General features: G+C 40.4%; 1 protein-coding gene across 2 annotated transcripts in view; it reads right to left on the bottom strand.

Annotated features, from left to right (window-relative positions):
• Window positions 1–15,248, bottom strand: part of pcdh17 (protocadherin 17) — a 67,445-nt gene that overhangs the window by 38,976 nt on the left and 13,221 nt on the right. For both annotated transcript variants that reach the window (XM_061670203.1, XM_061670204.1), the window contains exons 3-4: window positions 5,351–5,409; window positions 4,989–5,161 (exon numbers count right to left, since the gene is read on the bottom strand). In XM_061670203.1, coding sequence (XP_061526187.1) covers window positions 4,989–5,161; window positions 5,351–5,409 — 232 coding nt within the window. The remainder of the gene's footprint in view (window positions 1–4,988; window positions 5,162–5,350; window positions 5,410–15,248) is intronic.

The raw sequence follows: 15,248 nt of genomic DNA, 5'->3' as shown, positions 1-15,248 counted from the left end.
AAAACATGCATGGTAGGTTAATTGACAACTCTAAATTGCCCGTAGGTGTGAATACGTGTGCGAATGGTTGTTTGTTTGTATGTGCCCTGCGATTGGCTGGCAACCTGTTCAGGGTGTACCTCGCTTCCTGCCCGATGGTAGCTGGGATAGGCTCCAGAACGCCCGCGACCCTAGTGAGGAGAAGCGGCTCAGAAAATGGATGGATGGATGGTTTGATGGATGGTGACCATAATTAATTTCTTCATGGTTATGTTTTCTTTAATTATCAAGGTTTTCTGAAATGCTTGACGGTTTAATTTGAATCCCATTAAAATAATAAATAAATAATAAAATGTGTTTCGCCTGTACCTTCATGTATTCTTTAAAGAATTGTACCCATCTCACAATTTCTGGCTGGGTATTTAAACTTATGAGCACAACTGTGTGCTTTCTCATTTACTAAATAAAAGTAGGGCTGTGAATTTCCAAATAAGAGCAAGTAAATAAAAAGAAAGTATTCAAATAAAGTGCTTAACTTCAGAATAATTATTTGAAATAACAAACAAAATACAGATAATACTCCATGTTTTGATCATATGGGTAGAAGCAAAATCATGCATTGTAAAAATGCATTATACATAGTTAGATGGGTTTTCCAGAATTTTGAGTTCAACTTTGGGGGTGCGTATTATACATGGGTGCACATTATACACGAGAAATTACGGTGGTCATTAGCACATTCTTGACCTTATTTTTGTTTTAATCAATCTGTTATTTTACACATTTGAACATAATATGCATCAGTATTTCTTTATTTCAGTGCATTAGTTTGATCAACAAATCATTGTGTACACCTGAAGTTTGATCCTTCAATGCCGTAATAGCTCTTCTCCGAGTCCCCTCTCCCACCAAGTGTAATCTGTTGCGACACACGTTCATTCTTTACATACTGAAGAGCTATTTGGTAAATGCAGGTGTGTAACTGTTTCCCCATGCCCTCTTTAATGGTTACAGTGTCATACTCTCAGCATCTCCGTGTGTATTAGTTAAAGGGTTAAAATTTACCGTAACATCGATGCTAATCTTATTAGCATGTCCAACCAGGTCCATCTGCTGGCCATTTATTAATATTACAGTTGAATCACTACATAACAATACAGCACACCAACATTGCAAAACCTTACGATGTGGCTATTGCTCAAACGAACATCACGATGCTCAAAATATATACAGTGTAGTGCAACCCTACTTGAAAATTTTAACAAGTAAGCTTCAGCTACGCCGTCGCTTGAGTAAAGTGAGGGGGGGAGCCAGAGCTCCTGACGTCACTCACTTGGCCACGCCCTTTAAAGGCACACATTAGAACACGAATACTACATTGTGTGTGACTTTCGGCTGAATTATTCTTCAGAATTTATTTCTTTACATTTTATTTGATTATGTTTACTACACTTATATATAATATGCACTATATTTATATTTTACAAACACCAATTCCAATTAAGTTGGGATGTTGTGTAAAATGTAAATAAAAACAGAATACAGTGATTTTCAATTGACTACACGAAGACAAAATATTTAATATTCAAACTGATGAATGTTATTGTTTTTTGCAAATATTCTCTCACTTTGAATTTGATTCCTGCAACACATTCAAAAAATCTACAACAGAGGCAGAAAAATACTGGGAACGTTGAGGAATGCACAAAAAAAATTGTGCGGGCACTTGTGTTCCCGTTTGGAACATTCCACAAGTAACCAGTTTAATTGGAAAGAGGTGAGTGTCATGATTGGGTATAAAAGGAGCATCCCAAAAAGGCTCAGTTTTTCACAAGCAAGGATGGGGTAAGGTCTACCACTTTGTGAACAACTGTGTGAACCAATAGTCCAACAGTTTAAGAACGTTTCTCAACGTACCATTTCAAGGAATTTTGGGATTTACTCATCTGCGGTCCATAATTTAATCAAAAGATTTCGCGAATCTGGAGAAATCTATGCACGTAAGCGACAAAGCCGAAAACCAACACGAAATGCCCGTGACCTTCGATCCCGCTTGCAGCACTGCATTAAAAACCAGCATCATTGTATAAAGAATATTACCACGCGAGCTCAGGAACACTTCAGAAAACCATTTTCAGTTAACAAAGCAAGTCACTACGTCTACAAATACAAATTAAAACTCTACCATTCAAAAAGAAAGCCATATATCAACAACAATCAGAAACACCGCCGGCTTTAAAAGTTTGGTCAGGGAATGAAATAAAGTAAGTCAAGGTATTAATTTACAGTTGCGACACAGCACAAGGAGGCACACACAGTTGCCATCAAATTGATTTGATTGTTTTATATTTATTGCCTGTAAGTGTATTTCATACATATATTTCCCATAATTATGACTAATGTGTCGGCATACGTTAGTGATAATCTATGATGCATTCCGACTTAATTCTGTTGTAAACCCCCTCTAATACACAATCAGACAAATGCCTTGGCACACAAATTTTGGACAATTTTGGGCAGTAAATATTTGACAGTGCACAAACCAAAACCCATCCAGGCATGGCTGAATGACATTGGTGTGGAAGAAATCTTTAAAGCCCTGACCTCAACCACATCAAACACATTTGGAAAGAATGAGAATGGACATTGTGGGCCATCAGATCCTACATAGGTGACCTTTAACCTCACAAAAGTTCTTCTGGATGAATGACAAAATAAATATTGGCAAAAAGTGTGAAAGCTGTTTGTGTGGAAAAAGAGTGACTGCATGACACAATGTAATGGCCAGACGTACCAACATAAAAACTGTAAAACTGTTGAGATGTGTAAAAAAAAAAAGCCTTCATTTGCAGTGCCAATGCAAAGTCAAAATTTCGATTTTGCCCATCTGAAAGTATAGATGCACCGGTGGTTGCTGGTATGCATACTCCTGTGCACACAGGATTATTGCAACTAAATGCAGAACATCCATCCATCCATTTTCTGAGCCGTTTCTCCTCACTAGGGTCGCGGGCATGCTGGAGCCTATCCCAGCTGTCATCGGGCAGGAGGCAGGGTACACCCTGAACTGGTTGCCAGCCAATCGTAGGGCACATACAAACAAACAACCATTCGCACCTACGGGCAATTTAGAGTCTCCAATTCATGCATGTTTTTGGGATGTGGGAGGAAACCGGAGTGCCCGGAGAAAACCCACGCAGGCACGGGGAGAACATGCAAACTCCACACAGGCGGGACCGGGGAATGAACCCAGGTCCTCAGAACTGTGAGGCTAACGCTCTAACCAGTCGGCCACCGTGCCGGCAAATGCAGAACATGGAATACCTTATTTGCTTTGGCACCTCATGTTGCTATTTCTTCGTCATTTTCCTCTTACTCAGCCTAATTAATTTGGTATTCAAGTGTGATAATATATTCCCTGTACATAAGTGTGCCTGCCTGAAAAAATTGTTTACTTAAACAGGCCCAAGGTGATCATTTTGATATTTATCCTTGACAGTAGGATATAAAATATGAAGCTGGACCCCTCTCTGATGATTATACTGTCATTTAACAGGCAGAAGATTAACATCCTGAAATAAGATACACCGAAACCTCACTGCTCAAAACTGTTTTTGTACCTTAGTCTTACTTTCACGACCTCAACCCCCAACACAGACGCACACACGTCTTGGATAAGATCATGTTATTGGCTAAACAGAGACAGCTGCAGCAAGTTAACTGTCTAATCTCACATCAAGCAATTTCCCTAAACAAGGAGTGAAAGTCATAGAGGCGAGGGGGTGAAGGCACAGCAGAGGAGGACAATAACTGGGAGCACAGTGTAGAGTGAAAAGCAGTCTATAGACTTGTAGCACTCGTGTGTTTGATTGATGCATGGGGGCAGCAATGTCTTATTGAAGTGCCTCAAGAGTATTCAGTACAACACAAAGAAAGCTGGGTGAGGTGGTTGAGTTTGGATCTTGAATGCAGAAGCATTAAACAAGCATAGGTGGGGACGATTTTATTGACTACACACTAGTACTTTGTTTTGTCATATGTATTTGGCTTCTTTTGGTTCATCACAGACAATAAAAAGGGAGCACACTAATAAATGTTGAAAATATGGCGCTTTTTAATTAACAAATTTATTTTTTCAACGTGTGGAATTTAATTGCAAAACCAATGTAAATGAAGAAAAATAACTATCTCGTCAGACATGGATATTGCAATGCAATGTTGCACAAATTATCATTGTCCTTCCGCAAGGAGTAAAACGGCCCTTCTGTTCCTTGGATTAATAGCGCCATTACAAAGAATCCATGTTCACTATATTGTACTGTAGTTCAGAATCCCGTTAGAAGGATTATTACTTGCTATAATCACATGAGCGGATTTCTCTGGAAATATCTATTTTTCCAAGCAGGCAATGACTTACACTGAGGTACAAGGCTGTTTGGAGCTACCGTGAGACTTTAGCACACAACTTGTGCTATGAAGGCTATTTAAGTCTTTTTGCCCTGGCGCTTCTAAATATGCAAGAATAATACAAGGTGGCTGCAGTGAGGAATGCTGAAACAACTCATATCTAGGGAGTTATTGTTCAACACATGTCATGTGTAATCTGCCCGACCCACAGCGCTTAGAATAATTATTCATATTTCATCACCTCATCACAGCGCCACATTCCTCGCTGCTCACTAAGTTATTTTCCATGTTCCATTATAAAAATTTCAGAGACATGCGTTCAGGGTTGAGGCGCTAAATGGAGAGGCTGAAGTAGTTGGGCTTATAAAAACATAATGAGCTTGTCGTCTTTGATAAATTGTATCGAACACTCACATCACACACACCGAATAGAAAACGTGCAGAAAAGGTAAAAGAAAATTACGACCCAGAACATGAAAACTGAACTGCGCCCAATCAGAGAGCCCGGTTGCACAACAGTTATTACATATAACAATGGCTGAGACAGTGGGTTAAACCTTGTACTTTATGCAGAGTAAAAAATCTGAAGCACAACGGCTCACCTTGTTCCAACGGAGGCAGCCTAACACCTGTAGCCTTCAATTTAAGCGCTTCCTTTGCAGACATGTCACAGCAGGAGCCTTTGTTGGTGTCCTGGTCACTGTCAGCCTGGTCGCTGTCACCATGGCCGCTGTCTCGGAGACTCGCTCGTTCTGGGTCTTTGAATGTGGAACTACTAGAGAAAGACAAACAACAAAAGAGCGTTGGCGGTCCTGAATCCCGTGTTCATCCTGTATGCAGTGAATGAGAATTGATGCCATTTATGACTCATAAATATCTGTTGTTGCAGTGCTGTGGTAGGATGAACAGAGCAAAGGAAAATAAGGTTTAACATGCAGTAATAGTTGCAGAACCCACCACCTACCTCTGAACAAACTGTTGTCTGCTTCCCATGTAATTAGGTTCAGTGGGGAAACTATCCGTCTGAGGAGGAAAGAGAAGAAAAAAAAGGTATGTACTGGACACAACAGAAACCATTCAAGATCTGCAGGTGATTAATAATACAGGAAAATGGTGTAAAAAAAAAAAGACTGGGTGAAGAGAAGAATCAGAATTTTTGACCATTTCATTACACGTGTGAATTGGGAAATTTAGTGACGATAAGCTACATCACTGTGCAGAACATCAAATGTGGCAGACAGTAAGATGTGAAATATGAAATCTAATAGGATATTGAGCTTAGTCACCACCAGTTATAGCATTATTGAACCAAAGTAATCCTAATTTGCACAATATTTTTTAAACCATCTCTATGGAAAAGCTGGTTTGACACCATGTTTTCCATCCATTATTTATACATCGCAGAGATGCAGTGGTGAACAGTCAGAGCCAGCAAGGCTTATCTGCTGGACCTATCCATGGTTTGAAGCACTGACCCACATTAACAGACGAAATTCCAATATTTATTCTATGAAATTATGTTAATTTATTCCTAACAGTCTATTCCAATCATTTTGTAGCATTTCTCTTGGCTGTAGTATGTGTAAAGTTAGATTATTTTTCCAACCAGAGTTTAGTCTCTATATGCTCCCAAGTCAACCTAATCTGCCCAGGGCCTTTAGAATCAGTTGCGCTGGCCGATGTAACTTAAACTATATTAACAAAGAAACAGATTTCAAATTCATCCTACAAGGCCAGTGAGCTAGCCCTCGATGAAGTCAGCATTTTTCGGTCCTCTGATCGGTTGCTCAGAGCAAAACTTGGTCCAGGCAACTTCAACTAGAAAAATGTGTAGCGATCTGCACACATTAATACAGTTAACAGTGAGCTTATCTGGTGAGTATGATGTATTTTTTTTGTATTATTTGTTTAGTCATGATGTCATGACTATTGAGTCTGAACTCCTCCAGATGATGTGCGTGGCAAAGTTGTGTGCTGTTATATTGTGTTTTTGTGTAGTATTGATGGTCTCTACAACTGTGACTTGATAGAAGTGGTATTAAGAGGTGGATCAAGTCGGGTAAATTTCCATTAAAGGCCCAGTTACCAAATGCACAGCCTCCCAATGTGTAGCTGTGACATCTGAATGTGCCGATACATGCGGTGTTTTGATTGGCTGGGTACAGGCAACCTGATCATTCACAATGTAGGTGGGGGTTGCGCTGGGGTGGCGGGGGGTTCAATGCAATGGGATTCAATAGAAACAACATACCCAAAAACACACGCTAAATAAGCTGCCCTTACTGCATTGGATACCTTCACTCATAGAAACCAAATAACATGGTGCAAATGACTTGGAAACGATAAACTCTAAACTCACTCCTCCGCAGTACTGTCGACTTGCAACGCCTGCCACGCTCTGTCATTAATTATAGGAAAGTGTGCTATGTGAGGGTTTTTAATCACGTCAATTGATATAAAAGGTCACTATTATCCTGCAGTGCTGACTGGCCTTTAGAGAAATACCTGTCACCCATATTAAACATGAAAACAACTTAAGTTTAAAAGCAATCAAAAAGGATGGTGTAGACTTAGAGGGAGAAGAAAATAAGAACGCGATTACAGGGTTTATAAAAATTGTGTAATTATCTGAGTGCAGTAGTGAAAATTCATCACACTAACACAAATAGCTACGATTTTGTCTTGAACTGATAGCAGTGAAACATTCAGAGGGTAATGTCTCACTTGCTAAGGTTTTTCATATGCACAGCTTGGCTCACAGTCGATAGAATATTTCAATCTGTGCTCCGTGGTGGCTCTGTATGAAAAAGAGCGTTTGAAGGTCAGAGAGGAAACTTCAATACATTGAACTTTCCATGCTTACGCTAACACTTTTACCACTACGCAGAACACTCCATTCCGCCACAGGAATTACTCAGAGAAAGCACCCATACAATATATCATTGGTTGGACATTGAAGGAAGAATGGATGTTTGAAATTGTTTGGCATTGAAATGAAAACACTGTGAAGTTTTGAAAAAAATGGAGATTAACTTTTTGTAGCCATCCAGGGACTCATCCTTGGACATAGTTTTCAATCAGCGAGACATGACTCAACCTGAATCTGATCAGGATGGAAGGCCGTTTACAGAAATTGGTAGCCTTTGGTCTGTAACTGTAGCAACATGACCAAATAAAAAGCACACAATGACATTACGTAAAAACCTCTTTCTTGCTAACTCGGGTCCGGTTCAATCTTAAACCTCCATCTCTTACTGGATGTCTTTTCTGTCCAACCCTTTCGCCGAAGGGGACATTTTTCCATTAATGGCTCAATACCAAGTTGGCAATGATTACACAATAAATGACATGGAAATACATGAATACTTGCCACAAGTAATATACCTTAAAAAAAAACAGTGGGTCTTGGTCATTGTACTTCACATGGGTATCGGGGGAATTTAAGTTGTTTGCAGCCACAGTTGAGAATTGCAGAAGTGTGTTGCTCTAAATGATGGTTTCTAGTGTCTGCAGCAAGGGCACAGAGGTCAGAGTGATACTGAGTACAGTGTAAAAAGCTGCACTCCATTCTCTATTCCCATTGAGGCCCTAAGACTGACCAAGCAGACAGAGGAACAATTGAGACAAATGGAACAAGCACATCAGACTGTTATTTCACTCTCAGGCTATGTTGCTGCATTTTGGTCATTTTCACCGGGGGAGTGTATACAGAAGTGTGTACGTACGCGTGTGAGTTCAAGATGTCGGAGGAATGGTCAGTGAGTAGAATAAATGGAAACTTCTCTTTTATCCATGATTGAACTGTGATAGTTCATTCAAAGGAAAAAGGTACACCTTCCATCTACTCTACAGGGTATAATGCTTTATTGTCTGCATGAGCACATTCGAAAGTGGATTCAAATCAAACTTTGTCAGTTAGCCAAAGTGTTTGTGTGCGTGTGTTTGCGTTTGTGTGTGTGTGTGAGAGAGAGAGAGAGCGAGAGAGACAGAGCGAGACAGAGAGAGTAGAGAGCGAGAGAGAGAGAGAGAGAGAGAGAGAGAAAGAGAGAGAGAGAGAGAGATAGAGAGAGAGAGAGAGAGAGAGGTTGTTTCTACCAAGGGGACTCTTGTTTATTCCTTTTGGAAAACTGTCAAAGTAAGCAAGCAAACCAAAACAGGAAGACTTGGTAAAGGATAAAACAGAGAAATTGAGGTTAGCACAAATAAACGTGTGTGTGTGTGTGTGTGTGTGTGTGTGTGTGTTGGCAGGGATTAATCAACAAGGGGAGAGTAGAGTAAAAGGATGATAAAATATTTACAGAAAACAAGGTGGTAGGGACACTGGGCAATAATTAGACTACATTGATTGCCTGGCGACTTCAGAGCAATTGTAAGTGAGCAAATCTAATTAGTGGGTCAAACACATCTCAGAGATGAAAGACAAATCAATCAATGGGTTTAAGTTTACTGAAAGTCGTCAGGGTCTACTGTCTGCCTATCTTCCACATAACCTCAGAGGTCCGGCCCAAATGAGTTCACACCAATTTAATCAAGGTTCCTGATAAAAGTGAATAGAAAACAGTTTATTCATCCAGATGAAACCATGCTTGTCCTTGAGAATATTTAATGATATAAAATGACTAATATAAAGTACCATACACGTAATGAATAACATGTACAAGTATGTGTAGGACACAGTCAATGAAATTAAACAATAATTGTCTTCATTATTCAATTACTCTTTTACTCTACTCTGTTACTCTATTGCTTGACTTTAGCATAACCCATCAATACTGTTTATTTAGTAGTTTAAATAATACAAAAAAAAAGTATGGTGGTGTGACCTCTCTTTTGTCCTTGTGGATATGATTTCTCCTTGAACTTCACATGTTAACAATTTAAGTAAGCTTGTGTCATATTACGTATAATAATACTTGAATTATATAAAAACAGTTTTGAATAAAAAAAGTTTTGGAAAAAAAAACTGAATAAGATGTATGTGACATTCAAGAAATCCCATTTATAAGAAACTAAATAACAGAACGGAAAAATGAAAGGCTTCAGGCTGTAATCCTGAGGCATTCAAAATAGTATGCAAATGAAAGTTGAAACACTTTACCACGTGCTAACTTGGCAAAGCACCTCATCCATATGTTCAAAGATAAGGAGGTTATCCACAAGTCCACACTTGGGATGAAGTTTATTTGTGCATATTTGTATCAACATTAATAGGGACATGACAAAACATACTGTAGTAGACATTATTGCTGACTTCCTTCAAACCACATTTACTGCTACATAAATAGTCCTTTTGATGGATACTCATGGTGAAAAATCTGACACTGTTTTTCTGTGATCAAAAATTACTACTTTAGTCACATTTAAGGTATCTCGAAGCAAAATATATTTCTGCTTGGAAAGACAACATTATTGAACTGTTTTTGTGGGAGTGCATCTATCCTTTGTCATAATGTTTGTCATTTAATTTTAGAGACTAAATTACCTTTCAACTATATGAAAAGAAAACATTTAAGGGATAAACAGAACTGAGTCTGAGAGTTGGTCAACAAAGCCCGTCATTATTGTCTCGAGAATCAACTTGCGTAGAAATCATGAAATGAAGACCTCCTAGGAGTGAATACCCTTAAACTCGTCATCTTTCTCTGTACGTCTCCCTCCAATCTATGGAGTACAAACACACACATAAACAAAATATTAGAGGGGGTATTTTATGTTCCATGAAAAATCAAATTCGGGGTTAAACTGAATTCTGCATGAGTCAAAATAGCTCAAAAGTCTCAACTTAATATGTAATCTTTTAATAATACTTTGTTTACTAGACATGACAAAATGCATTTGCATAATCTGCTTTAATGCTTTAACTCTCTTGCATGTATTCACAGAATGAATAATGAATCACACAAATGTGCCAGACAAAAAAAAAAAAAAAAAACACATTTTCAACCAAACGTTATATTGCACTGCCAAAATGTTTATGTTCATAAAATTTTGGGGGGTGAATAATAGTTTTGGTTACTTTATTTTACTATTATGTCCACAGTTGTAGTAATATATTGTTGACCAATATGGATGTAACGATATCTAGATCTCATGGTTTGGTTTGATCACGGTATTAAGCTCACTGTATGATAAATATTGCGATATTGTGGGAACACTCACGGGATTGCAATAATTATTATATTAGTATTTCAAGAAGGTTGACGGTACAGGTGTGGCTAAGTTGAGAACACAGGAGAACCGAAAAACCTTTTTTTTTTCTTGCTGGCCGAGTCCTTCTCAAGAGGCTTTAGTAGTTTCTATCCGTTTTTTTTGTGAAAAAGACATCTTCAAATCATATATATTTCCCTGCACTTCTGTCCCCGTCCATCCAATGTTTACATTCGTATGCCTCGAAAACGCTATTACGGCTGCAGCAATAATCATGCTATCCTCACACTAACAAAACTGTCCAAAAATTGTGTTCACTAATTTAACACTATTTATTGTCATACTGTATTATTTTATTTAGAATATAAAAAATTGGATAATGCCTACTAACAGTGATTTCTTTGCTATTGTGCAAAAATTCGAGTCAAGTCAGGAACACTCTTAAAGGCAAACAAACAGCCAAGTAACAATAAATAAAACATTCATGAGAATCGTAGTTAGTTTCTTTTCCTCCGCTGAGTGATATTGCAAGACGATTTATTTTTCTGAGCAACCTCTATAATGTTTTAATTTGAAATGTGGACATTTCATTTGAAGAGTGGGAAGTATGTAAGTAATTAAGTACGGAATTTATGTTTGCACTGATTATATTTGTATGGTGTGGACCTATTATTTCATTTTTGGGACTATAATAAATAAAGTGGTATTGGCAGAGAGGTATTGTGATGAGGCCAAGTGTAACAGGGAGTTGGAATAGTTATTCCCTATTTTACCCCCCCCCCCGTGTGATTTTCTTTTACCCGCGACCTGCGACTTTAGAAAACACTCACTACACCACTCAAGGGAGTTACTGCTACAATATGCTTAAATTCAGCGGATTGGATCGCCGCAAGGGGGGCACCGGCCAGACCCAACTTGTGGGGCTTCATGGCGGCAGCCGTCGCGGGCCGGGGCGGGACTTTTGCGAAGCTGAGGTCCTGTCGGGGCTGTGGGTCTGCATTTGGCGGGGACAGAGGCCTTTACAAGGGATGCCACTTGCCCAATCGATTGCGAAGCGATGCTCAGACAGGCGTAGCGGCTATGCCGTAGCCCTGGGGGGGACTTGAGGGTTATTGAAGTGTTTTTCATCAATGTGTCCTACAATTCACATTAAGTCCTCTCTGTTTTTTTGTTTTGTTTGTTTGTTAGTGTTTTTAAATCAGGCAAGTAACGTTTGTGCCTTATATGGCCCAGTTACATCCGGCGAAGCGGGGTTTTTTTTCCACATGACTCCCACATCTCAACGCAGCATTTTGGTCACGTGGGCCAGTCAGCCAATCAGTATATTTCTTGTGATACGCTCACGTGGCCACAGGCATAGATAGGAATAGGCCCCTTTTGAGCTGCATGCCTACAGTGATCCTAAGATGGGGAGGTCATAATCGTCAGTGCATTCCGTGCTTGGATGCCAAGAAAACCAAAAGATGCCGGTACATTGTGCTGCATACGGTTGCGTACAAGTTGTACAAGGCCGTACAATTGAAGCAAGAGAACTGATAGTAAGCTTTTTCAAATGTTATATATTGAGAGCACACGCTTTGCTGTTGAGTAAAACGTAAACCTCATAATAATCAGTTGAGAAATGAGCGATTCACGACTTAATTTCAATGTCCGTGCATTGCCTTTGGCGGGATCGTTGACCCCCTCAACATGGCCGCCATGTAGTCACGTTGGTTAGCCGGGTTGCTCAGGCGGAGCTGGCGTATCTTGTCTTCATATCTATGGTGACATGGGTTACGCATCCAATCAGGTGCGTATACAGTGGGTACTGTAAGTATTCAGACCCCCTTACATTTTTCACTCTATGTTATGCTGCAGCCATTTGCTAAAATCATTTAAGTTAATTTTTTCCTCATTAATGTACACACAGCACCCCATATTGACAGAAAAAAACAGAATTGTTGAAATTTGTGCAGATTTATTAAAAAAGAAAAACTGAAATATCAAACAGCCATAAGTATTCAGACCCTTTGCTCAGTATTTAGTAGAAGCACCCATCCATCGATCCATCCATTTTCTACCACTTATCCGAGGTCGGGTCGCGAGGGCAGTAGCGTTCACAGGGACGCCCAGACTTCCCTCTCCCCAACCACTTCATCCAGCTCTTCCGGGGCGATCTCGAGGCGTTCCCACGCCAGCCGAAAGACGTAGTCTCTCCAGTGTGTCCTGGGTCGTCCCCGGGGTCTCCTCCCGGTGGGACGTGACCGGAATACCTCACCAGGGAGGCATCCGGGAGGCATCCGAATCAGATGCCCCAGCCACCTAATCTGGCTCCTCTAGATGTGGAGGAGCAGCGGCTTTACTCTGAGCTCCTCCCGGATGACCGAGCTTCTCACCCTATCTCTAAGTGAGAGCCCGGAAACCCTATGGAGGAAACTCATTTCGGCCGCTTGTACCCGGGATCTTGTTCTTTCGGTCACGCGCCACAGCTCGTGACCATAGGTGAGAGTTGGAACATAGATCGACCGGTAAATTGAGAGCTTCGCCTTTCGGCTTAGCTCCTTCTTCACCACAATGGATCGATACAATGTCCGCATCACTGCAGACGCTGCACCGATCCGCCTGTCAATCTCCCGTTCCATTCTTCCCTCACTTATAGAAGCACCCTTTTGAGCTAATACAGCCTTGAGTCTTTTTGGGAAAGATGCAACAAGTTTTTCACACCTGGATTTGGGGATCCTCTGCCATTCCTCCTTGCAGATCATCTCCAGTTCTGTCAGGTTCAGGTCTCTCCAGAGATGCTCAATTGGGTTTAAGTCAGGGCTCTGGCTGGGCCATTCAAGAACAGTCACGGAGTTGTTCTGAAGCCACTCCTTTGTTATTTTAGCTGTGTGCTTAGGGTCATGGTCTTTTTGGAAGGTGAACCTTCGGCCCAGTCTGAGGTACTGAGCACTCTGGAGCAGGTTTTGGTCCAGGATATTCCCATACTTGTATTCCCGTACTTGGCCGCATTCATCTTTCCTTTGATTACAACCAGTCGTCCTGTCCCTGCAGCGAAAAACACCACGAGAGCATGATGCTGCCACCACCATGCTTCACTGTTGGGACTGTATTGGACAGGTGATGAATTAAGGCCAAAAAGTTCTATCTTGGTCTCATCAGACCAAGGAATCTTATTTGTCACCATCTCGGAGTCCTTCAGGTGTTTTTTAGCTAACTTTATGTGGGCTTTCATGTGTCTTGCACTGGGGAGAGGCTTCCGTCGGGTCACTCTGCCACAAAGACCCGACAGGTGGAGCGCTGCAGTGATGGTTGACTTGCTAGAACTTTCTCCCATCTCCTGACTGCATCTCTGGAGCTCAGCCACAGTGATCTTTGGGTTCTTCTTTACCTCTCTCAGCAAGGCTCTTCTCCCTCGATTGCTCAGTTGGGCTGGACAGCCAGCTCTCGGAAGGGTTCTGGTCGTCCCAAACGTCTTTCATTTAAGGATTATGGAGGCCACTCTGTTATTAGGAACCTTAAGTGCAGCAGAATTTTTTTTTGTAACCTTGGCCAGATCTGTGCCTTGCCACAATTCTGTCTCTGAGCTCTTCAGGCAGTTCCTTTGACCTCATGGTTCTCATTTGCTCTGACATGCACTGTGAGCTGTAAGGTCTTATATAGATAGGTGTGTGGCTTTCCTAATCAAGTTCAATCAGTATAATCAAACATAGCTGAACTACAATGAAGGTGTAGAACCATCTCAAGGATGATCAAAATAAATGGACAGCACCCGAGTTAAATATATGAGTGTCACAGCAAAAGGTCAGAATTTTTATGGCTGTGAGATATTTCAGTTTTTCTTTTTTAATAAATCTGAAAAGATTTCAACAATTCCGTTTTTTCTGTCAATATGCGGTGCTGTGCGTACAGGGGAAAAATTAACTTAAATGATTTTAGCAAATGGCTGCAATATAACAAAGAGTGAAAAATTTAAGGGGGTCTGAATACTTTCCGTACCCACTGTATACTCCAATAAGGAAGTGGAGCACTGTATTAGTCTGGCAAAGTGGCATGGCTACGTTTAGGAGTCCACGACAATATCGAGGCACTTTTAATACCGCAATATTGTGATATTGTGCATATCGTGACATCCCTAATACTGAGCAAGTTTCCATGACTCACCTCACAGTGTTGAGACCTGACTTCCCCCAAAATTCAGTATACCCCTACTCTACCAGACCGGGTAATTATGTTCATGGATGGTGGTTCATTAGATAGTGGAGAGAGGACATGTTTGTGTGGATTGTAGTTTGTGTGTACTGTAATTATCAAAAACCTTGTTTTCAGTGACTTGCACAGTTTCTGTGGGGACAAAAAGCATATAAAATAGACTATTCATTTTCATGTGGACTTGACTTATACGCCTTTAGTTGTCCTTATCTTAATGTCTATTCTTCATGAGTACACATTGAAGCACCATTGTGTTTAAATGCAACATGATAACAAGAACACAAGCCAACTTAGTTCATAGGGAAATATTTCTGCTTCGAACAGGAGCAGCATCACAACACATCGTGTGTATAGTTATAAACACAATCTACATCCGTGGCAGTTTAGCCCCAGGAGTAAATGAACATTGTTGCTTCTGGCATAGCTACTTCTCAAACAAACTTGACATACCAAACACAGCTGTCAAACAGTTGAAGTGAACATATTGACATACAGTATGCAACCATTTGGTTTCGATAACAGGG

The sequence above is a fragment of the Phycodurus eques genome, chromosome 2 (genome assembly GCF_024500275.1).
Source record: "Phycodurus eques isolate BA_2022a chromosome 2, UOR_Pequ_1.1, whole genome shotgun sequence".
NCBI lineage: Eukaryota > Metazoa > Chordata > Actinopteri > Syngnathiformes > Syngnathidae > Phycodurus > Phycodurus eques.
Note: the sequence above shows the minus strand (reverse complement) of the source record. Positions and strands in the feature narration are given on the sequence as shown.